The sequence below is a fragment of the Pocillopora damicornis genome, chromosome 8 (assembly GCF_964200805.1).
Source record: "Pocillopora damicornis chromosome 8, jaPocDami1.2, whole genome shotgun sequence".
Taxonomy (NCBI): domain Eukaryota; kingdom Metazoa; phylum Cnidaria; class Anthozoa; order Scleractinia; family Pocilloporidae; genus Pocillopora; species Pocillopora damicornis.
In genome coordinates, this window is record NC_142677.1 from 13,673,195 (window position 1) to 13,701,038 (window position 27,844).

General features: G+C 38.4%; 1 protein-coding gene, 1 long non-coding RNA gene and 2 pseudogenes across 2 annotated transcripts; 2 read left to right on the forward strand and 2 right to left on the reverse strand.

The window, feature by feature from the left end:
* Positions 1–1,295: 1,295 nt before the first annotated feature.
* Positions 1,296–3,286, reverse strand: LOC149041475 (uncharacterized). The gene is made up of 2 exons (XR_016189033.1): positions 2,722–3,286; positions 1,296–2,170 (listed from the first exon to the last, which is right to left on the reverse strand). It is a non-coding gene; the product is annotated as an uncharacterized LOC149041475 (long non-coding RNA).
* A 10,694-nt stretch (positions 3,287–13,980) lies between these two features.
* On the reverse strand, positions 13,981–14,690 carry LOC149041476 (uncharacterized; annotated as a pseudogene).
* Positions 14,691–17,550: 2,860 nt separating this feature from the next.
* Positions 17,551–27,722, forward strand: LOC113679942 (uncharacterized). The gene is made up of 5 exons (XM_089214163.1): positions 17,551–17,621; positions 18,014–19,248; positions 20,552–20,823; positions 21,221–21,335; positions 26,528–27,722. Exons 2-5 carry the CDS (start codon positions 19,176–19,178, stop codon positions 26,653–26,655), a joined length of 588 nt encoding a protein of 195 aa, XP_089070289.1. The 5' UTR covers positions 17,551–17,621; positions 18,014–19,175; the 3' UTR covers positions 26,656–27,722.
* LOC149041477 (uncharacterized) lies at positions 24,804–25,912 on the forward strand (annotated as a pseudogene).
* Positions 27,723–27,844: the final 122 nt, after the last annotated feature.

Below are 27,844 nucleotides of genomic sequence, written 5' to 3' on the forward strand. Positions count from 1 at the left end.
TTTCTGTTGACCGGCTTCATTTGCCTTAAAGGAAGCAAAGTAGAATAGCCTACAATTTTATCGTATTCTGCATTTCATAATCTATTTATTGTCATTAACTTTATTTTGGTTTCATGCGAAACATCGCCATCTCTGAAGGCACTGGCTAAGGTGCGGAGTAACCTTAAAGGCAAGGACAGAAATAATGACAAGAATAGTAAACTTTTATTATTAACGCTTTCCAAACTATTTTGTGTTTTCCAAAATAGCATTTTCCGTGAAAAATGGACCTTTTAGACATATATTTCATATCGATTCCGCAAAATATCGTGCTTTTTTCCAGACAAAGTGAAATGTTGCCTTTAAAGCAGCACTATTTAAGCAAAAAACACGGAAATTTCTCCTATTTGATAAAAGCAAAACGCTTCAGTTTTCACGGATTAAGAAAATGTGTTGCTTCAAAAGAGCAACATTTTGTATAATTAAACGGAAAGTTAAACGTAGGTACAATTTACTCGTACAAATATTCATTTTTTTACTGCGTTGCTTGTTAAATCTGGTCAAAGTGCACATAATGCTCTGCACGTTTAAGAATGGAACGATAAAGTCTTTGATTTTAACCCTTAATATGTTTAAGCGGTTTTTTTTTCATTTTTATTTGACATGGTATCAAGAACTGTAATGCAGAAATTCTGCAAAGTTTGACGGCCCAAGCGTGCAAAAATTCTGCACGCCTTGACGTCCAGTGCTGCAGAAATTCCACATGGCATGGCGTCCAATGATGCAGAAATTCTGCAAGGTTTGACGTCCAGTGCTGCAGAAATTCTGCACGCCTTGACGTCCAGTGCTGCAGAAATTCTGCATGGTATGGCGTCCAATGATGCAGAAATTCTGCAAGGTTTGACGTCCAGTGCTGCAGAAATTCTGCACGCCTTGACGCCAGTGCTGCAGAAATTCTGCACGCCTTGACGTCCAGTGCTGCAGGAATTCTGCACGCCTTGACGTCCAGGGCTGCAGAAATTCTGCACGGTACGACGTCCGCAGCAGCAGAAATTCTGCAAGCAATGACATCCTGAGTTAAAGAAATTTTATGTGTTGCAAGGTCAATGCTGCAGAAATTCTGAGTCGTTGCTTTTCCATTCTCAAAAAAGACAAATTGTAGAGGGCCCACGCATACCAACAATTTCGATCAGTTTTCTATTTATGCCTCTTCTATTTTTCAGTGATCATAGTTGAAATAACAATACTGTGTATGCTGATGTTTCTTGAATGATAGGATAAACTTGTGAAAATAAATCCACGGTTGGAAACTAAAGGCTATTAACAGAGGCCCATACCCGCTTTATTAAACAGAACTATTCATAAATCATGCAGGCTTTTAATCAAATGCCAAAAGGTAAGTTGTTGAAAGGAAATTAATTTTCTCTTCCCTGCAAAAAAAAAAAAATCGTGTAATTGAATTATTGTACACATTCAGGATGAGCTCCTAACACATTTAAGATTCTTTTTAAAGTTTGTTTTCAAATTTTTTAAAATTTCGTTTAATCAAAGAAAAGATGGAAGTAATCCTGTCTTGGCATAAGGAGAGCTCATCTGTTGCAGAATAGGATGATCTGTTCATTTTTAAAGAAATTTAAAATTAGATGACCTTGGAATGAGGACTGTCGGGAACCGTGAACAATGCCTTAAGTCGTTTTTAGTTTCGCTATTGTTGTTTTTGTCATGACCGGAAATGTCTCCAATCAATCAATTTCCCAGAATGTACTTTGTGCTCCGAGGTATCACGTTTCTTTTCTAGATGGTTGAGAAATCCTGCACGCGGTCGAGTTGTTGTTGATGCTTTAGTTATACCTGGATTGTATTCGTCGATTAAAAGAGTTGATTAATCAGGGAACGTGTCTTTGGTGCGTTTTCGACAAGGACACTTGAAGCTGAATTTACATCACCATCACTGAGTGACGATATCGTCATTAATTGATGAGATAAATGTTTTTCCTCGAAGTTACCCGTTCAATAATTTTGATTTCAACTGACGATGCAAGATTTAGATTTTTGACTCCTCTTCCTTCTGTTCACAAGGCGATGCAGTACTGTTGATCCAATAGTATCCAAGAAAATTAGTCTTTCACTGCTCACACATAATTGTCTACAATTACGGGGGTTTGTAAGGCCTCCTTCTGTACATATGGATCTGAAAAATTAAAAGAAAGTGAATTTACATCACATGGACATTTCAAAACAGGATGTATGAATTCATCAACACTATCTTGACTATGATTTGAACAGGTCTTGGTGTAACTAGGCTAGCTTGGCTTTCGCGCAGATAATGTTTTACTGAAGTTTAGCCGTACTGAACCTTTCGTATAACCGTGGGTTTATTGAAGCAAATTGAAACGCATCCCTTCAGTAAATTCGTTGGAACTAATTTGTCCTGAGAGAGAGATAGTAAGATATTGCAGGCCTAAGACGAATTTTCAAAAAATCAGTTCATGCTTCATGGACATAAAAGAGAAAATTTCTAATCTCTCCTCTTATGTTCATGGTTTCAGGGAAATCTTGAGGTTTTCACGCTATGAAAAAAAAACGAAAAAATTCAGGTTCAAGTATACTTCAGGCCTCATACAATTTCGTAAATTCACGAATAACGTTAACCTTTCAGTAAAATTCACGCGTCGCATTATAACTTTGGCCTTCATCACGCGTCACGTATAAATCCTTAGTGATGCACCAGTTTATTCATACCTTAAGTTTCCTCTCAGAAAGTGATTCTCCACAGGGTTCAGCAAAGGAATGTGATGACTTTTGCAAAAAGTCCGCACCAATTATTTTTGGAGAAAAGGTAAACTCTTGTTCCTGTTCTGTAAAGATACGCAGCTCCTGATTGTATTATTTTGATGCACCATACTTCCAATACTCCCATTCCCCTTATCTTTCGGAGGCATCTGGCGTATGAAGAATTTAACGGACGCAAATGAGATGTGAGTTAGTTCAAAGACCAACTATTTTCAAAGCCGACAGACCGATGAATCATGAACTCGTGTCTTCTCATCATTGCCTCTCTTGTAATAAAATTTAGGGCGCAATTAAGAGCGGCGAAGAGAGAGTCGCAAACAACGACATTTCTGTCTGAGGTTTTCACACCTTCAAATCAATTAAGAATATGACATTTTCCCGTGAGTGCTAAACTAATCAACTTAAAGCTTCCTTGATTCTTTCTCATGCTCGTTAACTGTTCGAAATGCCTTGCAATTGTAAGGCCTTGTCCACACTAAACCTTCTTAAGCTCAGAAATTTGAGGGTTTTTTTTTTATAACCATACTAAGGAAACAGATCTATTTTTCTTCGTCCCGGCGGGCTATAAGTACACTGGCGGCACATCCTTGGCCAACAGAATGAGAAAGACAACTGAACTTTAATTCAAGACTGTTTTGGACTATTGGGAGACAATCATTATCGACCATTATCAAAAGACATGTTATTGTTTATGTTGCGAATCGATCAAACGAAATTATGGAAACAAATGAATGTACTGCTTGAACTGATTTCTTGTTGTAAATGCAAAAATTATCTTTATCACACACTTCTCTTTAAAAAGGGATTTGAAGAATCATAGACTGTTTTTTAGCAACTCTCTTATATCTTCCCCGTCCTGCATTAAGTCATTGTTCTGTTCGTTTCCGCGGTCATCATCGTCATCGTAAAAATCATCCTCCCATTCGTCCCCAATTTTAATGCAAAAGTTATGCAGCACTGCACAAGCAATGGCAATCTTCACAGAAAAAGTTATTCTGCTATCCAACCGCTTTTGTAGAATTCGCCAACGACTTTTGAGGCAGCCAAAAGCGCACTCGATGGTTACTCGTGCAGACGACAGTTCCTTGTTAAATGTTATCTCGCCAGGGTCACGCGTCGCTTCAGGATAAGGCTTCATAAGCCAGGGGGAAATAGGGTATGCGCTGTCTCCTACCAGGTAAGGCTGAATATCTGTGATGCCGATTCTTTCAACGGGTTCCTTGAGTATATCTCCGTTGCTTGCTCTTAGATAAAGCGAGCTGTTTCGATATACCCTAGCGTCGTGGATACTTCCCGGATAACCCGCTGCAAAGTCAAGAAATAATCCCTTACCGTCAGCAACGGCCTGAATAATGAAATCATGTTGCTGATTTCGACTAAAATAATCAACAGCACTGTCTCTAGGAGCAACTATTTTGATATGAGTGCCATCTATGGCCCCAACAATGTTTGGAAGTCGTGATTTGTCCGTAAATGTCTATACACCTCATTGTCTCGGCCACTGTTGTTGGGAATTCGATGTACTCATTCCTTAAGTCATAAAGAGCCTCAACCACGTCTTGACAAGCCTCTATTGCTGTAGTTCTGCCGACGTTTAGCGCAGGTCCTATTGTTTCGTATGAATTTCCGTGTGCAAGGCGAAGCAAACCACAAGCAAGGACCTTTTCAGGAGTGAGGCAATTTCGCAGAACTGTATTCTGTCTCGTCAGCCGGTTACGAATTACGTTGAGCAACAAATCAAAGCTTTCTCTGTTCATTCGTAAGAGCCTTCGAAAGTAGTCCCCAGGTATTGTTCGATCAGTATAATGGATCTCGAACCACGATTCGACTGGACGAGGAAGAGTCCAATAGTATGGTGCTCGTCTTCGATAACGATTTCGTTGTCGGCGAATACATCGTGTCACTAGAATGTTTTGTGCACGTAAATTCTGCATTAATAACAGACAACATATCATTAAATTGATATTGATATTTGCTTGCTGATGAAGAACCAGAAAATAGAAGAAAAATATTATTGCTAGAATTCTTCGTGGAAACATTTTGAGATCCCTCGTGTCGCGGTTTGTGGATTGAAACAGCGGGTAAAGGCTGCTTCGCGGGAAATTGCGTGACGCTCACAGCATGGTGTGATGTTTTGTTCACAGATTTTGTTCTCAAGTGCGACTGTAGCTTTCCGGACAAATTTTTTGTCACTGGCCGATTTCAAGTCAGACTTGTCCTGGACAAATCTGAAATTGTCCTCTAGTGCGACTTGGCCCTTAGGCATGCACTCAATTATGGTTAATTATAAAACTAAAGAGCCGCGACGCCGGCGGTTTTGAAAGGCACCGATTTCGCTCAATGAATACTGACCTTCACATGCTTAGCGCTCACGGTAGGCCTAGTTAAAGATATGAAGTCTCCATTCGTTTGCATTATATACCAAATTGGCGAGTATAGGGTTAGTATTTCGATTAGAACTCGTAAGCTGTGCACTGTGCAATTTCACCAACGAGGGACAAAAGTCCCTTCAACCTATTGTTTTACAAACCGCCGACATCCGCTCGTAATATCCCAAAAAATCGTAGAATTGGGCTTTAGTCAGTTTTGTTTGCTATGCGCTCTTGTCAGACTCTGAGTTGAGTTAATTTGTATCCGTCGAACAAAAATATTTCAACCGATGATGGCGAGGGCACCGGAAACATATCCCATTTCTACGAGCCATGATAATTTTTACGATTCGGGAATCACCACCAGAGGAAAGACATCCCAATGAAGATCAGTGGGTTGACTTCGATGACTCAAACAATTCTTTGAATGCAGGATCTTTCATTTATGGAGAAATAATTCCGGATTTAGAGAGTCAATTAGAAATTGAAGGTAAAGTTAAAATCACCTGAATACAAAGTATCACAAGCAGCAATTCAGTGTCGATAACTTTTCAAATTTCAAGGTTGACAAGAGGTCAAAAGTATGCAAGTGTGACAGGTAACGCGAACTTCAGTCGTAATGTATCGTAACAATAAATGTAATTTAGTGTTATCAACTGAGTTGACAACGTAAATTGGCCACTGCAAAGAGTTTAAAGGCTGACGTTTCGAGCGTTCGCCCTTGGTCAGAGCGATTGGGTAACGATAAATATAGAGCGATTAGGTAACGATAAATGGTCTGAGTCAAACTTTGTTTTCCAGGCACAAGTTTGCGATCTCATCGATATAGATACAATTTTACCAAACGCTTATTGAATCGTCATCTCTAAGTCGATCTCTTGTTTATGAATTGTATGTTTTCAGTCCTCGATGGAGATGTAGAACCCACAAACATTTGATAAAAGCACATTTTAGGCCAATTTTGTTGTTGCGAAAATTGATACGATGCATTAAACATTAGTGAATTATTTCAGATTTCTTGGATTCCGTCGTTGTTTTCAATGCAGAACCCGGCCAAAACCAGAGGCGCCCTCACAATGGCTTTGTAGAGTGGGTCTTCAGTACATTATCCCTTTCATTGGTTTGTGATTTATTAGGCAACATTGCACGGTTTGATTTTTCTTAGTCTGGAAACAGTTGCAGCTGACAGAGAGAGAGGATTGTTTTTCCTAGAGGCTTATTTTTGCCCTCTTATTGAGATACATATGTAGCATTATTACCTACTGTAAACATTGGTGGAGATATTAATTAAAATCTGTGATACTGTTAATTTAGTTTTCCTCTGAATAGTGAACGGTTTAAAGTTTCCATCAGAAGGTTGAGCATTAATTTCCTTGTAGTCTTTTGCAAGACAATGCAAGATTTAAATGATATATTTGCTCTCAATTCATCACGTATACAGATATTTTAAAATAGGTCAAAGGACTGAAATCGTGACTATATAGAGTAGATTGCTTATTTGCTGTATAACAAACTTCAATTTTATAAATTAATGATATTTTTCAGTCAGTTTTTGTATCTGATCATAAAATAAAGTGATATGACTTAAATTGTATGTTGTATTGCTTACTTTTTTTTTTAACATTTTTAATATTCGCATTTTATCATGTGGCATTAAGCCATGTGCTATTTTAGGTACATAATTCCTGTTGAAAGTTAATTGACAGAATATTTGTGGCATCTGTTATTGACTGGCTAGAGAAAGACTGTTATATTCCTGTATCCATGAGTGAATTTCTGCAACATTTGGTGAATGAGAGGATGCAGAATTTCTGCAACATCCGGTGTATGAGTTGTCACAGTGTTTCTGTGACATTCAGTGACATTCTGTGACATTCTGCAATACCTTGTGAATGAGAGGTTGCAGAATTTTTGCGACACTCACTGAATGAGTTGTTGCAGAATTTCTGCAACACCCAGCGTATGAGTTGTCACAGAATTTCTGCGACACCCAATGTATGAGTGGTTGCAGAATTTCTGCGACACTTAGAGTATGAGTCGTCGCAGAATTTCTGCAACACCCAGTGTATAAAGGGTCGCAGAATTTCTGCAACATCCAGTGTGTGAGTGGTAGCAGAATTTCTGCGACATCCAGTGGACTATTGGTTGCAGAATTTCTGCAACACACAGTGCATGAGAGGTTGCAGAATTTCTGCAACATTCAGTGACTGACTGTTAGCAGATTAGACGGATTACCTCTGCATCTTTTCATGATTGTCCATTAACACATAGTTTCTTACGGACGCGCTTAATATTGCAGAGGAAAATGTAAATTTTCAATTTATTTTAAAATTTGTCCGCTAGATTTGATAATTTTTAAGTGATTACCAAAACTTGCAGAGGAAAATCATTAATTTATCCAAAAATGTGCTATTTTGGAAAACACAAAATAGATTGGAAAGCGTTTATTGATAGAAACAAGACCACTTTCATCCGTCACTCGAATAAAAGGAAAGAATCTATCCAAAAAACCCCATTCAAAGTTTCTAGTTTGCAGGAATCAAGACGTTTCTTCCCCAAATACAGTTAAGAATATTCTAACTTATAGTAATTATTTTGAACCCACAGAAACTCGTAATAATTTGGATTCCGAGTATAGGCAGAATTCAAGACAGAATCTACTTTCAGTGCACAAGTTCCATTACCTAAATGTACCCCAAATTGACATTATCACATCATATAACGACTTTGAATGTATCTTAATATGTCTACATCATCCTCTCTGCGTTTCTGTGAATTTTGCCGCCAAAGAAAAAAGTGGTGCCTGTTATTGTCCTGTAACAAGTTCAACGACCCCCACAAACTCAAAGAAAGCAAGAGTTCGCATCACTATTTGTTTCCAAATGCATCACTATAAGTTTTCCAAATGCTACTACTTGCTATAGATGAAAGGAACTCGCTTTATGAAAGGGGGATAGAAAGCAATTACCAGGAGTCTCGAGGGATAAAATAAATTTTCATCGACACCTATCAATAATGTTGATCAGTTGCGGATAATGATGGGTTGCTTTTCTTATTACTTGTGACAGCAAATTCAGATGAGTGCAGAGCCATTCTATTCAACCCAGTCACCAAAGACAAGTATTTACTTCATCACATAATCAAAAATGTGCCAGTTGAAAGTGAAGTAAGCTGTGAACTAATTTGTTATGGGGACCCCAACTGTGTGTCTTACAACTACGGGCCAGTATTAAGTGAGATTCCTTTATGCGACCTGAATAACAGCACTCATTTACAAGTCACCAGCGTGAATTTCATAACCAGAAATGGCTTTACGGTCACAAGTAAAAAGAAGAACAACTCATCATTATCCGTAACTGATCAACATTATTGACGTTCTGTCCCCCTTAAATTAATGTGAGTTCCTTACATCTGTAGCAAGTACTAGCATTTGGAAAACTTATAGTGATGCATTTGGAGACGAATAGTGATACGAACTCTTGCTTTCTTTGAGTTTGTCGGGGTCGTTGAACTTGTTACAGGACAATAACGCACACCACTTTTTTTCCTTCGGTGGCAAAGTTCACAGAAACGCAGAGAGGATGATCAAGACATTTAACATTCGAAGTCATGATATGGTGTGATCATGCCAATTCGGGGTACATTTAGATAACGGAACTTGTCCACTGAAAGCAGATTCTGTTTTGAATTCTGCTTATACTCGGAATCCAAATCATTACGAGTTTCTGTGGGTTGAAGGTAATTACTATAAGTTAGAATATTCTTAACTGTAACTATTTGGGGAAGAAACGTATTGATTCCTGCAAACTAGAAACTTTGAATGGGGGTTTTTGGATAGATTCCTTCCTTTTACCCGCGAGACGGATGAAACTGGTCTTGTTTCTATCAATAACAAAAGTTCTTGCCATTATTTCTGTCTTTGCCTTTAAGGTTACTCCGCATCTTAGCAAGTGCCTTTAGAGAAAAAAAAACATTTACACGCGATGATTCGCTTGAAACTAAAATATAGTTAATAACAATGAATAGATTATTAAATGCAGAATACGACAAAATTGTAGACTGTACGACTTTGCTTCCGTTAAGGCAGATGAAGCCGCTCAACGCAAAAGTAAGCGAGTACCATTCCAGAGAATTTATCACTGATTAATTCGCTGGAATGGCGCTCAAATATTAAATCGAGACCAAATGTTCGAAATATTTTTCGTTTATTTTTAAGGAAATCCATTTTTCATTATACTTTGAACTTCCTCCAGAGAATCTTTAGTCTTTTAAGAATGCTAAAAAATTGCCTCTTGAATGCAATTGAGGCAGATATGACGTTTAGACAAGAGAAGTCATACGCTGTGTCGAAAAAGGCGTTTGTTTTCTCTTGGTGAAAAAAAATATGTCAAAGTTTATAAAAGTTTATGATGCCCTAAATATTAGATTCCGTTAGAGATTAATCCAAAAAGATGAAAGGAGGCTTAACTTGCTATGACAAAGATGTTCTTCTGTTTCGTTGGTGGTATATATCATTATAAGATAACAACAGGAAAATGGTAATTTTTCTTTTTTCTTTAATTAATTAACTTAATTGTTTTTTCGCTTATGTAAAATTAAAATAAAATTATCCGGAATTTTTAACTCGGTTTAATTTAAATAGCCGCAAACAGCGGTAAATACTAACGTGCTATTTCCATCATGAAATTGAAAAGCCGCCATCTGTAGCTTGCAGCAGACACTGAAAACACTATAACGATCACACTGTTGCTTTATTTTCTGTCAATCGCGCCTTTTTTTTACAGTAGTATTGAAAGAATCGATACCTCAGTTTTCATTTTGTCAAAGAACATACTTGAATAACCAACCTTGTAACCAGGAAATCTTGGGTATCACTGAACACAGATCCAGTAACAGAAAACAGATCCAAGTGAAAGATATGGCATAAAGACATACAGACATGGAGTTGTACAAACTGAATTTTTCCCAGCTGTACTAAGCATGATATTAGCTCCAATTAACTTCCTGTTTACTGTTCAACCAATAGCTGTCAAGAGTTCTGTCTATTTGCCATTTACTGTACAATTCCTTGAACAAGATTTCCATACAAGGTATTATAGAGGCGGCAAGGATGAAATGCCGTCAATTGTTAAGGTTATTTCTCTTGCTAACTTCATACGTACCGTTATCGAACTAATACAAAGTTGTTTGAAATTCCTATCTTATATAAAAACTAACACAACGACTATAACATTGTGTAAATGAACAAATTGACAAGAACATTAACATATCTGCGTTACAAAGCAAATCAGATATTTTTTTTTCCTTCACGTTCTGAATGGCAATGTGTTTACTAGTGAGTGTTTCGATATGTCTCAAGTTATGTGTTAAGTTAAGCTGTAAAAAAGCTGTAAAGGATAAGCGTCGTTGGCAGCAACGAGCCAGTTCTTCTCGAAAACCATCAAGGTCAATAGTAAAGCACTTCAATATGATTTGTAGGATCTTGCAGTCATTTTGAATATAGCGTTAAAGCAGAAGTTTTCCCTCTCAACATTTCATTCAGATTATTCATTGCCTGGCATCCTTGGTCTTCAACGTACATACACAACCATAACCTCAGCGCTTCCGACATCATCTTGAGAAAAGATTATATGAAAAAAAGTTCACCGATAATTAATACATAGTAAACTTTTTTATTGAGATCTCATTAAATAAACGATTGCCGTGATACATAATCCAAATTTATAGGTGGATGGAGAAGAAGGCAAATAAAAAGTGCAGAATTGATCTCTCCTTACTGAAACCGGTTTTTGAGCACCGGCCTTGTAATCAGCGGAAATGTTAAATTTCAGATGACTCGTGCAGCTATTAAATTTCTTTCCTCCTAATTTCCATTCTAGATTTTGCCCCTGTAATTAACAATTGCAATTAAATTCTGACACCCAGATTAAATATAGAGAGGGGGTAGGGGAACGGGGTATCTCAAAATGTCACTGTTACAGCACATTTATCAAAGGTTGACATGGCAATCTAGCGAGTACTCTCTATTTGAGACAGTGTGACCCCCCCCCCTCCCATCCCCGCTTCAAAAATCCTGGTCACGCCCCTGAAGAAGAAAAGTTACGATTATCTAAGCAAAACAAAAACAGAATGGTTATAACATACCGTTATATCTACTTTAATAAAAAAAAATTAAGAATAAATGAACGGCAACGAAACCATTCCATGAGGTCTGTTTAGGAAATATCTTGTTATTTCCCTGATTTGATAACAAAAAAACAAAAACAAACAAAAACAGTAACAGAAGTATTACAAGATTTCTTTATGCAATTTCTACCTTGAGCATTATTCCATTTGATGTTGTGAGTTTTCTTGCTGTATAGAATTGCCGGCACAGGGTGAAATCTCTCCCAGGCACAGTAAGGTCCTCCGATTATAAACCACCCAACATCACTAGAGCATCCTGCGTACTTAGCTGTAATTTCAAAGTTTCGTGCACCCAGATGGCCATTGATGCGAAAGGGTTTTAAAGTTGTCGCATTCTTAAGATCTGTCCATGGTGATTGAAGTAGATTATTTTGTGTAAAACCGCTTGGTTTGTCTTTAGGAACATGATGAAAAGCATCTGGAAAAGTGTTTCGTGACAGACAATTTGAAGACAAGTCTTCCATAAGATGGAAAGCTCGATCAGGCAAATGGAAAAAAAAATCCAAAAAAGTCTAACTGATTTATTTTTACAGGCCATTTCTATGGAAATACATTAACATTGTATAAGAAAATTGTAAGCTAAAGTGCATTTAGCCTAACCCTCTGTGGTGTAGATATTTTCCGGACGTACCTCTCGAGGGTTAAAAGTTTGCCAACTTTGAACGATACGGTTTTTGTAGTTTCCCTGGTAGGTCGAAGTGGTATCTAAGGCAGCGATAATATTTTCTGATAATGTGTCGGATGAACTCCATAACGTGTCACCAGTCGGAGAGGAAGAATCTCCTCCAATGTATTTGAATATCATCGTCCAACCTCAAAATAGAAAAAATATTGTCAAAAATAGTCCAGGTTCGTGAAAAATGCTTGTTCCTTTGGAAAACTCTAGATATGGTTTTACGAATTGACTGAATGGACATGACCTAAGTCCAAGGACCTTCCTAGCCAAGTGAGTTAGCCACCTCTAAATCAACTACTTATTCGGAAAAAGGGGGTAAGTTTCTGCGTCGGTGGGAGAGTATAACAAGGTAATCAAGTGTTATCAACTGAGTTGAAAACGTAAATTGGCCACCGTGAAGAGTTAAAATTTGTCAATTTAATATGCATAACGGTTGAATTTTTTGGCCGTTTTACGCCTAACGGTTAACCCATCGAGATCCTCTTATTTAGTTTGACGTACCACCTCCATCACTTGTCTGGTCGCAGTACACTGGGAACGAGTCTGATCTATGATTAGAAATTCTGTAGACTCCTGTTTCCTTTGGGGCTTGAGAACAGTTCTGAGTCAGAATGACTGGAAAAATTAAAAGTAGAAAAGGTGCTTATACGAGTCCTTGAACACGATGCAGTGATCTGTAGGTCTCTCTGTTGTACTGGTCTGATCCCTGTATTCTCACTTTACAAAACATCAAAATCGAATACTTTTTGTGTAAAGCTTTTATGTATGATTTCAATAGGCTGGCACGAATGACTCCCTCACTACAAGTCGTAACATAATAACTCTTGTTCTCTAAATCGTAACTGGACGATTTGTGTTAGAGGTGAGGTTAGCGATTGCCCAAGCCAGCCACGAAACGGATTGGCCATCGAAAACTAAGGTGATTATTGATATAAACAAATACTTGCTGAGAAGTGAGAATGAGGTTTCTTGTTATACACAACTAACACATTTAAACATGCAGTCAATGACTTTAGAGAATTTCGGAAATTTTCTTGAGCAGAAATACAAGAATACCAAGAAGCATTAAAAGGCAGGAATATTTGCATTACTTGACGAATAAGCTTAAAATACCTTGGTCACAATTCTCTCCCCCGAGTCCTTGTGGACATACACAACGGTATCCTTTTGAAGTAAACCCAGCTTGACAAGTAGAATTTTTCTGACATGGGCTGCTTCCACAAGGATTCTGTGATGAAAAGGTAGCTATGTTTTGGCATGATTACTTGAAATCTCTAATTAGGCAATTTTAAATCAGTAGGACGCGATGCGGCATACAAAAGACCTCGTTCATGGCGAAATTAATTTCCTAAATGTTGGAGACCAGGTGAAATCTTTTTTAAGCTTAATGCTTTTTCGAAAGAATGACTATGATGACCTCTTTTCAAAATTACAATGATGATAATAATAATGATGATGATAGTAATTCCTCAAGAGGCACACGTGCTCTTAGCATACAAAAAAGGAAAGGTACTGTGTCCTTTTTTTTTTTCATCACAGAATCCTTGTGGAAGCAGCCCATGTCAAAAAATTCTACTTGTCAATCTGGGTTTACTTCAAAAGGATACTGTTGTGTCTGTCCACAAGGATTAGGGGGAGAGAATTGTGACTAAAGCTTATTCATCAAGTAATGTAAATATTCCTGCCTTTTTTATGCTTCTTGGTATTCTTGTTTTTTTGCTTAAGAAAATTTCCGAAATTCTCTAAAGTCATTGACTGCATTTTTAAATGTTAGCTGTGTATAACGAAAAACCCCCTTCTACTTCTTAGGAAGTATTTGTTTATATCATAATTATCTTAGGTTGTCGATGGCCAATCCGTTTTGCGGCTTGGGGAATCATTAACTTAACACAATTTAGCATGTTTTTTTTTTCCTCAAACCTACACATTGCGATTTAGAGAACAAGAGTTATTATGTTACGACTTGTAGTGAGGAAGTCAAACTAAATAAAAGGATCTCGATAGGAGATGAACTTTGTTCGTTTGTTCCACGATAGAGTCACACGCGGCGTTTCGACTGCAATACGGTTCGTATGCCTTGTTTTTGTAGGCAGCGGCGAAGAACCTCTGATACACCCTTTATGTAGGGGAGAACGGCGGTAGATTTAAATTCTTCCGCGGGTTCTTTGTTGGCTGTTACGCTTGTTGTCTTTGCAAGTTTTCGTACAAATGAAGAAGGATAATCATTAGAAACAAGTACTGATGACAAGTTTTTCTTTTCCTCAGAGATACCTGACGGTTTCGTTGTGTGGTGTTTGGCTCGGTCCTATAGACACTTAACAAAACCACACTTTACTGACTGAGGGTGATGTACATCATAGGTTAGGTACTGGTCAGTGTGGGTGGGCTTTCTGTAGAAAGTGATAGTGAGAAGACCGTCTGTTTCCCTTGTGACTGTTGTGTCGAGAAAAGGAATGGTGTTATCTTTCTCGATTTCCATGGTAAAACGAATAGTAGGCTGTTGACTGTTTAGATGTTGTAAAAAAGCCATCGACATGGTCCCGGTCTAAGACTGTGAAAGTGTCATCTACATATCGTTTCCAGATCTTAGATTTGCAAGTCGCATTTGTTATCGCCTGTCCCTCAAATTCTTCCATGTAAACACGTAAACAATCGACCTCATCGCCTGATGAAGACAATAAGCGCATATTTTATTACAAGGATCTCAATGGGCTTAACCGTTAAGCGTAAAACGGCCAAAAGATTCAGCCGTTTGGCGTACAAAATTGACAAATTTAAACCGTTAGTCGTAAAAAAAATCAACCCCAAAGTATTTTCTGGTGACCACAATGGAAAGATATCAGCCGTTAACCGTGAATAGGCCAAAGTTTAATCGTTAGTCGTAAAAGCCATCAACACATTAAGTCTCTGGAGTAAGGGTCATCAATATCTCTCTGACAAAAGGCTAACGCTCGAAACGTCATCCCATAAACTTTTTACGGTGGCCAATTTACGTTTTCAATCCTGTTGATAATACTAAATTATCCTGTTATACTCTCCCACCGACGCAGCACCACAGTTTCTTTAGAAACGTACCCCCTTTTTCTAATTGATTCAGAGGTGCCTGACTCACTTGGCTAGGGAGCTCCGTGGACTAAGGTCTATAATCATGCAGTCAATTCAAAAAAACAATTTCTAGAGTTTTCCAAGGGAACAAGCAATTTTCACTAACCTGGACTATTTCTGTCATTTATTTTTATTTTAAGGTTGGACGATGGTATTCAAATACATTGGAGGAAATTCTTCCTCTCCGACTGCTGACGCGTTATGGAGTTCATCCGATACATTATCAGAAAATGTTATTGCTGTCTTAGATACCACTTCAACCTACTAAGGAAACTGCAAAAATTGTATCGTTCAAAGTTGGCAAACTTTTAACCCTCAAGAGGTAAGTCCGGAAAATATCTACATCACAGAGGGTTAGGCTAAATGCACCTAAATCCATGCACAAGTTTCTTGTGCAACGTTAATGTATTTCCTTAGAAATAGCCTACAAAAATAAATCAATTAGACTTTTTTTGGATTTTTTTTTATTAGCCTGAGGTTTCTACCTTATGGAAACTTGTCTTCAATTGTCTGTCACTTTTCCAAATGATGTTCATCATGTTCCTAAAGGTAAATCAAGCAGGCACTTTTCTGAACTGCTCGTGCCTTTTTTAAAACGAATTAAGGAATAGAAGAGAATGTAATATAAAGATTATAAAACAACATACACCAAACAATTTGTTTCAAAGAGAGATATCACTGTCCATGCAATGAGATTTCTATTAGTTACGTTCTTTTGTTTACCTTACTTCCCAAACCTTAAGAGTGTATCGTCTTGGGAATAGGTACTCAGTGCCAGGTAATAGTGCTCATCTTTTATCCTTGCAGGAGAACAGTTCTTAGAAAGGGAATTATGTTTTAAAATTGTGTGTAGTTCTCGCACTCCATATCTTTAATTCTCAAAAGAAACTGTGACTGGTCGCAAGGTAAAACCACGACAAAATATGCAAACCACAATGATATAATATATCCAAAGAAAATTCTGAGCTGAAACAAAAGTGCTTAATCAGAAATTATGTTAAAAAGTACTCATGGTGTTAGAGAACTTTTAATGCTTCGAGGACAATTGAAACACAAAAGTTGCCGTGCCCAAGACAGAGTGATACTAGACTACAAGCCGATAAAATAACTTCTAGCTCAAAAATCAGCCTTCTCGATTTTACATATACTCATGTTATGTAGTACTGATTGATTGATATTGATTGATAAACTGTAGGAATCCTTCAGAATAGGTTTGCAAAGAGACAATAAAAAGTTGATCAAGAATTCTTTAAATTCCCCGATGTAACGATTCTCATCTTACCCCATACTCATGTATTTGACATGTAGACAACATATCATTTTCTTGTATGACTTTAGGTCCGTGTAGTGCTTTACACAAATGGAGCAGAAGTTATGTCTATGAAGTTCAATGCCAAAGGAACAGCTAACGTGGACTGGTTTACACAAAATAATCTACTTCAATCACCATGGACTGATCTTAAGAATGCGACAACTTTAAAACCCTTTCGCATCAATGGCCATCACGGTGCACGAAACTTTGAAATTACAACTAAGTACGCAGGATGCCGTAATGATGTTGGGTGGTTTATGATCGGGGGATGTTACTGTGACTGGGAGAAATTTCACCCTATGCCGGCAATTCTGTACAGTAAGAAAACTCACAAAATCACATGGAATAATGCATCAGGTAGAAATTGATTTTAAAAATCTTGGAATACATCTGTTATGGTACAAACTGATGTAAGAAATCTTGGAAGACCTCCGTTACTGTTTTTGTTTGTTTGCTTGTTTTTTTGTTATTAAATCAGGGAAATAACAAGATATTTCCTAAACAAACATCATGGAATGGTTTCGTTGCCATTCATTATTTTTTTATTAAAGCAGATAAAACGTTATGCAATAAACATTCTGTTTTTGTTTTGCTGAGATAATCGTTGAACTCATCTAGCCGACTCCTTCTTGGATTACTTGGCAATTTCCTTTTCTTCAACAGGGGCGTGACCTGGATTTTTTCAAAGGGAGGGGGAAGTCACACTGTTTCAAATAGAGAGTACTCGCCAGATTGCCATGTCGACCTTTCATAAATATTGTGTAATAGTGACATTTTAAGACGCCCCGTCTCCCTTTCCCCTCTCACTATATCATCTGAGTGTCAGAATTTAATTGCAATTGTTAATTATTGGGCAAAATTCCGGTAGGAAATTGAGAGGAGAAGTGTGATAACTGCACGATTCATCTGAAATTTAACCTTTCCGATGATTACAAGGCCGTTGCTCAAAAACAGGTTTCATTCGGGAAAGGTCACTTTAGCCAACTTTTTATTTGTTTTCCTCTCCATCTATCTCTAATTATGTATTATGTCTATTTAATGAGATCTCAATAAATAGTTTACTATCTGTTATTTATCGGTTAATTTTTTTTGTTACATTCTTTTCTCAAGCCGACGTCGGAGGCGCTGAGGTTATGGTTGTGTATGTACGTCGAAGACCAAGGATGCCAGGCAATTAATAATCCGAATGAAATGTTGAGAGGTAAAAATTCTGCTTTAACGTTGTACGAAAAATGACTGCAAGATCCTACAAATCATACCAAAGTGCTTTACTATTGACCTTGATGGTTTTCGAGAAGAACTGGCTCGTTGCTGCCAACGACGCTTATCCTTAACAGCTTTCCTCTCTGCTCGAGACATTTTCTTTTCGTCATCAGAACGACGCGAGCTTTTCAGATGGATGTTCGTTGACCGCAACTTGCCAACGAAACTTGCCCTTATTAGATATAGCTTCATGGCCTTTATTCTTTCCGATACTAATGCAGTACCTTCTCTTGAGGCGCGTTTCGCTCTCTCCGAGGAACTACTTTTCATAGCGTTCGAAGCTTAACACATCTTATCAAGACTTGAAACTAATGATCAAGTTGTTGTTAGTTGCTCTTACAGACGCAAGTGTAGTTCTCACGACGAACCTTCTTTACGGCTTGGTCAAATGCAGTGCCATTACTTACAGAAAAACTTTGAGCAAACTTTGGCTGGCGTAGATTTGATTAATTTTGCGATCGACGTCGAAATAGCAGATCTGATTGCTTGAATAATGGATGGATCGCTATGGATCCAATATGGCTACACCATCTTCTCCTGCTTTCGTGAGGTGAGATGCCAAAAGTTCGTGGATCTTAAAATTAACTGCCTGTGCGGAGGTGTTCACAGACCCGACGGACGAACTCTCAATTCTTATTACTCAACAACTATATACCGTTATTCAAAAAAGTTATCAAATAATATAATACATATCAAGACACTCACTAATAAACATACGTTGCCATTCAGAACGTGCAGGAAACAAATATCTGCTCATCGTCGTAACGCAGATATTTTAATATTCTTGTCAATTTGTTAATTTACACAGGGTTATAGTTATTGTGTTAGTTGATATATAAGATGGGAATTTCAGGCAACTTTGTATTAGTTTCATAACGGTGGGTATGTGTGAAGTTAGCAAGAGAAATAATCTTAACAATTGACGGCCTTTCATTCTTGCAGCCTCTATTGAGCAAAACTGGCCACTTAAACGGAGTTTAAACGCCTTGGTATTCTGTTAAAAATTATATTTAAGTTTCCTCATTTAACGATTGGTTCCTACGTCAGCGTGCGTTCATCGAGAAATAAAGCACGCGGGAAGTTTGGAGAGCACGAAAGATGCGTAAGAGTTGCTCGAGGCGTAGCCGAGAGCAACTCTTACTCTCTAGCTTCTTGACGTATGAACCAATTGTTTTATAACATTTTCAACCCGATGGAAAATCTTTTTCTCGAGGGATTTGTTTGCTGACGTCATGAGCGTGCACAATAAGAATGTGAAGCACGCTGGCGCAATTGAATTTGATTGGACAAATTTACTAGCTATGTTATAAATTTATAATACCTTATATGGACTTCTTGTTCAACAAAATTGTACCATCAAAGGCAAATATATAGAACTCTCGACAGCTATTGGTTGAAAAGTGAACAGGAAGTTAATTGGAGCTAATCTCAAGCTTAGTACAACTGGGAAACATTCAGCTTCTACAACTCCATATCTGTATGACTTTGTGCCATGTCTTTCGCTTGGATCTGTTTTCTGTTACTGGATCTGTGTTCAATGATACCTAAGATTGCCTGGTCACAAGGTTAGTTATTCAAGTATGTTCTTTGACAAAATGAAAACTGAGAAATCGATTCTTTTACTACTACCGTAAAAAAAGAGGCGCGATTGACAGAGGATGAAGCAACGGTGTCATCGTCATTGCGTTTTTAATGTTTCCTGCATGATACAGATGGCAGCTTTTCAATTTTCTGATGGAAATAGCACGTTAGCATTTACCGCTGTTTGCTCTTTGACATTATGGGCCGGTTATTTGCACGACGCCAAACTATCCCAAACCACGGTTTCACCTAATCATTGGACCTCGAGGATTCTCTATAATAAGAGCTGATTAAATTGAATAAATGTCCTTCTACTATTAGCTTTCAGCCCTCCTAACGCTGTTCACAAAAACGTAAAAGTTCAGATGAAAGGTTCGGCAAAATAGAAGATGGCTTAGAAAGTGGTTTTCTTAAACTAAAGCTAAACTTTGGTTAAATAACCAACTCTATGTGTTTCGTGAACTGTTGAAGAGGGGAAGTAGTGTGATACGATAGAATCGCACCGTAAGAAATCGCAAAAATCTTGGATAAATTAGTGAGGAGCATATCCAGACGTTTCTGTCTAATCTTTTACAGTTGGAGGATAGTACATTTTAATAAGTTTAGAGAAGTTGTGGGCCCATAGTGTGCTAACTCATTTGCTCATTAAAAAAACATGACGAACTTTTATCTGCCGTTCACGCAGAATAGCTCTACGAGGCGTACTACAAACAAAATGTCTACTCCCACAAATGAAGGAATTTACAAAAGTGGAAATATTCCGCTTGCGCGGAACTGAAAAGCTGAGCGCCGTAGAAAAGCCTTGTAAAAAAAATGAGATAGGCCCAATGCAAATTACCGTTCAATTCCGCAGATGGATGTCTCGTACCCTACATTAGGTATTTATGAGAAAATGCAAGCAGTTACTCTCCTGACATAAACATGTTATTGAACATTATCATTCTAAAATTTGGTGAAAACAAATACTTTTTGAGCCAATTTTGTGTATCCTCTCTGCGTTTCTGTGAACTTTGCCGCCAAAGAAAGAAAGTGGTGCGCGTTATTCTCCTCTAACGAGCTCGACGACACCGACAAACTCAAAGAAAGCAAGAGTTCGCATCGCTATTCGTTTCCAAATTCATCACAATAAGTTTTTCAAATGTTAGTCCTTGCTATAGATGTAAGGAACTCGCATTATTTAAGGGGAATAAAATGCAATTAACAGGAGCCTCGAAAAATAAATTTTCATTGACACATATCGATAATGTTGATCAGTTACGGATAACGACGGGTTGGTTTTCTTTTTAGCTGTGACAGCAAATTCAGATGAGTGCAGAGCCATTCTATTCAAACCAGTCATCAAAGACAAGTATTTACTTAATCATATAATCAAATCTGTGCCAGTTGAAAGTGAACTAAGCTGTGAACTAATTTGTTATGAGAACCCCGACTGTGTGTCTTACAACTACGGGCTAGTACTAAGTGAGATTCTTTCATGTGACCTGAATAACAGCACTCATTTACAAGTCACCAGCGTGAATTTCATAACCAGAAATGGCTTCAGCTACCGAGGAATTGAGGTAAGCCTTACAACCTGAGCACAACAAAGACTTTTTTTTTTCGTTAAAATATCACTTGACACGACTGACTTGTTGACCGCAGAAATGTAAACAGAAACAAAAGGTTGCTATGTTTAGGCATGATCACTTGAACTCTTTAATTAGGCAATTTTAAATCAGTGGGACGCGGTGCAGCATACAACAGACCTCGTTTATGACGAAATTGATTTCCCAAATGTTGGAGACCAGATTAAATCTTTGTAAGGTTTAATGCTTTTTCGAGAGAGTGACTCTGATGACGTCTTTTCAAAATTATAATGATGATAATAATAATGATGATGACAGTAATCCCTCAAGAAGCACTCGTGCTCTTAGCATACAACAAAAGAAAAGCACTGTTTCCCTTTTTTCATCACAGAATGCTTGTGGAGGCAGCCCATGTCAGAAAAATTCTACTTGTCAAGCTGGGTTTACTTCAAAAGGATACCGTTGTGTATGTCCACAAGGACTCGGGGGAGAGAATTGTGACCAAGGTATTTTGTAGCTTTTTCATCAAGTAATGCAAATATTCCCGCCTTTTTATGCTTCTTAACATTCTTGTTTTTCTGCTTTAGAAAATTTCCGAAATCCTCTAGAGTCATTGACTGCATGTTTAAATATGTTAGTTGTGTATAACGAAAAACCTCCATCTTAATAATAATAATAATAATAATAATAATAATAACAACTTTATTTAAGGAGTGTAACACATAACAGTAATTAAACTGATAAACTAGTGGCCTTTGATCCTAAAAGTACCATAATTAGAGTTAAAATGTATAAAATGTATGTAAAATGAATTCGAGGCTTATAAAACAGGTCTATAAGAATGCAAGCTAAAAACTATATAGAATAAAATATGCCGCTTGGGTCGCCTCGGTTTCGCGATTGAAACGAGGCAAGCGAGGTTTAATTTACAATCGCATTCGGACTAAAATGTTCTACTTCATCGTATCTCGTTGTCTGTGAAAGGCCTTTCTGAAAGAAGAAACTGTTGTCGCCTCTTTTTGTAGGTTAGTAGGTAGCTGGTTCCACAGCCTTGTCGCAGATACGCTAAAGGTCCTCCCTCCCTCGGTTTCATGATTTAAACGGGGGGCAGGCGAGAATTAATTTACTATAACGACCAGTTCGTGTGTGTAGGTCTGCATTAAATTTAAGTATATCGTACATATGTGAAGGACGGCTTCCTAGTAAACGCTTAAAAACTAAGACGCACTTATTTAACTTGACTTCGTCATAAAAAAGGAGCCACTCTAACTTTTTAAAAAGTTTCACGCTGTTTGACCTTATATCAGCTTCCAAGATAACTCGGGAAGCGCGTTTTTGAAGCTTGAAGACTCTCATTATGTTATCACTTGAACAGTTTGACCAAACAGTTGATTCATATAACATTAGTTGTTTTATCATGGCGTTGTAGTATAATATGCGCTGTTTATTGGGGAGGAATCTTCTTATCCTCCTAAGCAGTGCTATTATTTGGGATAGTTACTTACATAGTTCTTCAACGTGAATATTAAAGCTTAAGTGTCGGTCAATGGTAAGTCTTAGGAGTTTCTGACTATCCACCTGCTCTATATTTGAGTTCCCAAGATGAAGATTTAAAGAAATAGCAACGATCTTATTTGTAAGGCGTTTCCTAGTTACTACGAGACATTTCGTCTTGGCGGCGTTTGTGACCATCTTGTTGGCAGCCGACCACTGCGAAAGGTCACCTAGGTCTTGTTGAAGGGCTGATGTGATGCCAAGAAGTCCATCTGTCACGTCGGATGAGAAACTGAGAGTGGTGTCACCCGCATAGATGTCAACGGTAGAACGCTAGGCTGGCAAGGGTAGGGCGTTGATGAACGGGAGAAACATAATAGGGCCCAGTATGCTCCCTTGTGATATTCCAGCCGTCACAGTTCTTGGGGAGAACGACATCCGTCAATGACTACGTATTGTTTGCGTTAACTCAAATAGTTGCGTAGTAAGTCTAGTTCGCGACCACATATCCCAGAGGCATTCAGTTTCGTTAGAAGTAGATCATGGTCTTTTGAGGTCAAATGCTTTCCTGTAGTCAATACATACGAGCTGGTCTATTAGTCGAATGAGGGCGGTCTCGGTGGAGTGGAATTTGAGGAATCTGGACTGGAGGTGATGGCGTAACGCATTTTCCTCAAGGAAGTCGTACAAGTGTTCACAAACATGCTTCTCAAATAGCTTAGAAAGTATCGGAAGCGCAGTTATCGGTCGATAGTTATTCTTGTCATTATGACTTCCTTGTCCCTTGTAAATGGGGGTCACCTTACCGACTTTCCACTTTGTTGGGAATGTCTGAGCGTCGATGCAGTAATTGATTAGCTTACAGAGGGAATCAGCGATGGCTGGTGCCGCAATTCTCAGCAGTTTAATCTAAAGGAGAAAGAAAGGAGAAGGTCTACAACTCTTTCCTTTGATATCTGTGGGAGATTTAACGTTCTTGACACTTGATATGGCGTAGGAAGGGGTGCCTGCTTAGGTTGACAGCGCAAGTCATTTTTGAGCTCTGACTGAGGATTTAAGTTGGTTGCTGGTTGATAAAGAAGCTGTTCAGTGTCTCGGCAATTTCCGCTTTGTTCGAAGTAGTCCCACCGTTATCAACTAGCCGCTGGAGACCACAATCGTGCTTGTCACTCCCTGACAGGAATTTGATCAAATTCTAAAGTTTTCGAGTCTTGCCTGTTTTCAGAGAACTTACCTTTGAAGTATGCTTGCTTTGTTTGCCTAAGTTATTTACGTTATTTTTCGCATGTCTGAAGTTTAACCAGTCGTTGTCTGATCCGCTATTCTTAGCTTTGGTGAGAAGTTTATCACGTGCTTTGCGATAAGAAGTTTGGAAAACATCCATTCGTAAAAACAGGGTGTCACCCGGCCATTGTCCAAAACCTACCTCGATCATATTTGGTCGAGTCACCTTAAGCGGCTAATAAACGTGCGAGGTTTGCCATCAGGACTGTCTGATCACCTACCGACCCTTGTCACCCGGAAATACAAATCAGTCAGACAAAGCGCAATCGCACATACGACAATCACCTACCGTGACGTCAAGAACATAGACAAAGAACAGTTTATTGCTGCTTTGAAAGAAGCGCCTTAGGATTGTGCGTTTGTTTTCGAGGACCCCAACGACGTTGTCGACACCTAGTATGAAATATTTAATGACGTGTTGGTAAATTTCTTCCACTTAAACTCAAGCGAGTGAAAAGGAAAACACAGCCCAAATGGTTTAATGACAACATCGGGTGATAATCTTAACAATTTGGGACAAATTCAGGTTGTGAAGTGTTTTTACGATGGGGTATCATTAACCTCCAACACAATTTAGCATGTTTTTGTTCTTTCAAAATCGTCTCATTGTACTTTAGAGAACAGGAGTTATTCTTTTACGACTTGTGGTGAGGAAGTCATTCGTGCCAATCTATCGAAATCATATATAAAGGCTTTACACAAAAAGTATTCGAATTTGATGAAGATACATTTTCGTCTTGACTGCCAAAAAAGCCCATCATTGCATTTCCGATGTGAAGCATGAGAATGTGGGGATTAGACTACACCTTTTACTGTTCATTACGAGGAAATACGCATTCATTTGCGTGAAAAGGCGAACAATTGCGTGCAAAAACATTCACTAACGGCAAAAAACGATTATTTGCGCGTAAATCAGATTCAAAAACGATTTTTGCATTTTAATCAGCATTCATTAACAATTTTGGGCATTCTTATGCGCCACTCGTCAAACAAAATAGAAAAGTATACTTTCGTTTGCGCTAACATTCAAGTCATTTACACCATCTTGAAATTCAATAGAGACAATACACAAACAATTTAGTGCATAAACCATTCATTAACATTTTTATCACACTGTTTGCAATTCAATAGCATTCCTGGACGGCAGTAGTAGGAACAAGACAATCATTAATGCACTCGTACAAATTATTTCAGTGTTTTCTATATTCAACGTGCAAGTAGTGATTTTCAACTGAACACCAGTTTTGCCAGAACTTGCATTCAGTAAATTTCGTCCCCTTCATTCGCTTTCTAAAGGGTTTCTGACCGCAGGCAAAATGCCACGAAGAAATCGAATATCAATCGAACACAGAGAATGAATCGTGAGAGGATTTGAGGACGAGGAGGAAGATTATCTTGTGGTCGCGAACACACTCGGAGTGAACCGATCAACAGCAAGAGGCATTGTGGCGCGTTACATCAGAGAGGGCAGGATCTAGGAAAGACCAAGAGGAGGTAGAAACAACGTGCGCGTGGACGTAGAGATGAGAGATTGCCTAGAGGAAATCATAAACGAAAACTGTTTACTCACACTTGCTCAGATAAACAGTGAACTGAGGAGACGGCTACCACTAAAACCTCAGATCCATGACCGCACCGTGGCAAGGACATTAGACGGGATGCTTTTCCGAGTGAAACTTGCAAGGCCACTCCCTGCGGACAGAAACAGACCTGATGTGACGAACAAGTGAGTGGATTACGCCACCTGGTTTATGAACCATGCCGTAGTGCGCCACTGTGTGTTTGTCGACGAATGCGGCTACAACATCTGGACGGCCAGAAGCCATGGTAGAGCGCAGCAGGGAGAGAGGGCGTACCGTCAAGTGTGCGGCCAGCGAGGACGAAACTTGACTGTGACAATGGCAATTTTGCCAATCAATGGACTTGTGTTTTCCTCGGCAGCTCTTGGCGGATTGAATGCTTCGCGTTTCGATAACTTCCTGGCACAGGCAAGGACAAGTCCCGAAGAGGAGGTGATCTTTGTGTATGACGGAGAACCGGCCCACCGAAACCCGGTCATTCCCGCCAAAAACACAGAGCTTAAAATGCTTCCTCCCTACAGCCCTTTCCTGTGGAGCAGGTAATCAGCTGTCTGAAAGCGGCGATCAAAGCTGACATCTCGCGTCCGGAAATTCAAAGACGCATGGATAGCAGAGATGAGGCCAGAGCCGGAGGAATCCCACTGGGGGAGTTTCGAACACAACAATTGCTTGGAGCTCTGCACAGAAACATCGACACTCTCACCGCGGCTAAAAGTGCGCAATGATACTGCTTTATGCAGACCTACCTGCCAAAATGTTTGAATAGAGAGATTATTGAAGGGTAAACTGAAATTCAAAACAAGATAATTTTGTAATTGGTATTTTTCAATTGGAATTCGATGTTTGAATATTGAAAATTAAAAAAGCTTAATTGTTTGTACAAGTACATAAATGATTGTCTTATTCATACCAAGGCCGTCCAGGAATGCTCTTGACTTGCAAACAGTGTGATAAAAATGTTAATGAATGGTTTATGCCCTATATTGATTATGTATTGTCTCTATTGACTTTCAAGATAGTTTAAATGACTTGACTGTTAGCGCAAATGAAAGTATATTTTTCTCTTTTGCTTGACAAATGACGCCTAAGAATGCCTAAAATTGTTATTGAATGCTGATTAAAATGCAAAAATCGTTAATGAATCTGATTTACGTGCAAATGGTGGTTTTTTGTCTCTAATGATTGTATTTCCAGGCAATTGTTCACAACTTAACGCAAATGAATGCGTATTTTCTCGAAATGAACAGCAAAAGGTGTAGCACAGCAGAGAGACCTGCAGATCACTGCAACGTGTGCAAGGATTCATAGAAGCATCTTTTTTCTGCTTTTTATTTTTCCAGTCATTCTTCTTCAGAACTGTTCTCAAGCCCCAAAGGAAACAGGAGTCTACAAAATTTCCAATCATGGATCAGACTTATTCCCAGTGTACTGCGACCAGACAAGTGATGGAGGTGGTGCGTCAAACTAAATAAGAGGAGCTCAATGGGGTTAACCGTTAGGCGTAAAATGGCCAAAAAATTCAGCCGTTAGGCGTATAAAATTGGCAAATTTAAAGCGTTAGTCGTAAAAAAAATCAACCTCAGAGTGTTTTCTGTTGACCACAATGGAAAGATATTAGCCGTTAGCCACAAATAGGCCAAAGCTTAATCGTTAGCCGTAAAACCAATCAACACATTGAGACCCTCGAGTAAGGGTCATCAGTATCGCTCTAAATGAGGACTAACGCTCGAAACGTCAGCCTTTAAACTCTTTACGGTGGCCAATTTACGTTTTCAACTCAGTTGACAACATTAGATTACCCTGTTATACTCTCCCACCGACGCAGCACCACAGTTTCTCTCCATACTAACCCCCTTTTTTCCCAAAAAAATATTTCATTTAGAAGTGGCTAACTCACTTGCTAGGAAGGTCCGTGGACTTAGGTCATGTCCATTCAGTCAATTATAAAAACTATTTCTAGAGTTTTCCAAAGGAACAAGCATTTTTCACAAACCTGCACAATTTTTGACGATTTTTTTTCTATTTTAAGGTTGGACGATGATATTCAAATACATTGGAGGAAATTCTTCCTCTCCAACTGCTAACACGTTATGGAATTCATTCGACACATTATCAGAAAATGTTATCGCTGCCTTAGATACCACTTCAACCTACCAGGGAAACTACAAAAACCGTATCGTTCAAAGTTGGCAAACTTTTAACCCTCAAGAGGTAAGTCCGGAAAATATCTACACCACAGAGGGTTAGGCTAAGTGCACCTTATTTTACAAATTTCTTATGCAATGTCAATGTATTTCCACAGAAATGGCCTGTAAAAATAAATTAATGGCAGTTAGATTTTTTGGGTTTTTTTTTTTCTTATTAGACTGAGGTTTCCACTTAATGGAAACTTGTCTTCAAATTGTTTGTTACGAAACACTTTTCCAAATGATGTTCATCACGTTCCTAAAGACAAACCAAGCAGGCACTTTTCTCAACTGCTCTTGCCTCTTTTGAAAGGAATTAAGGAATAGAATAAAATAGAATATAAATGGTATAAAAGAATATAAACCAAAACAATTTGTTTTAGAGAGTAATATCACAGGCCATGTAATGAGATCCCTATTTGTTACGTTGCTTTGTTTACCTGACTTCCCAAACCTTAAGAGTGTATCGTC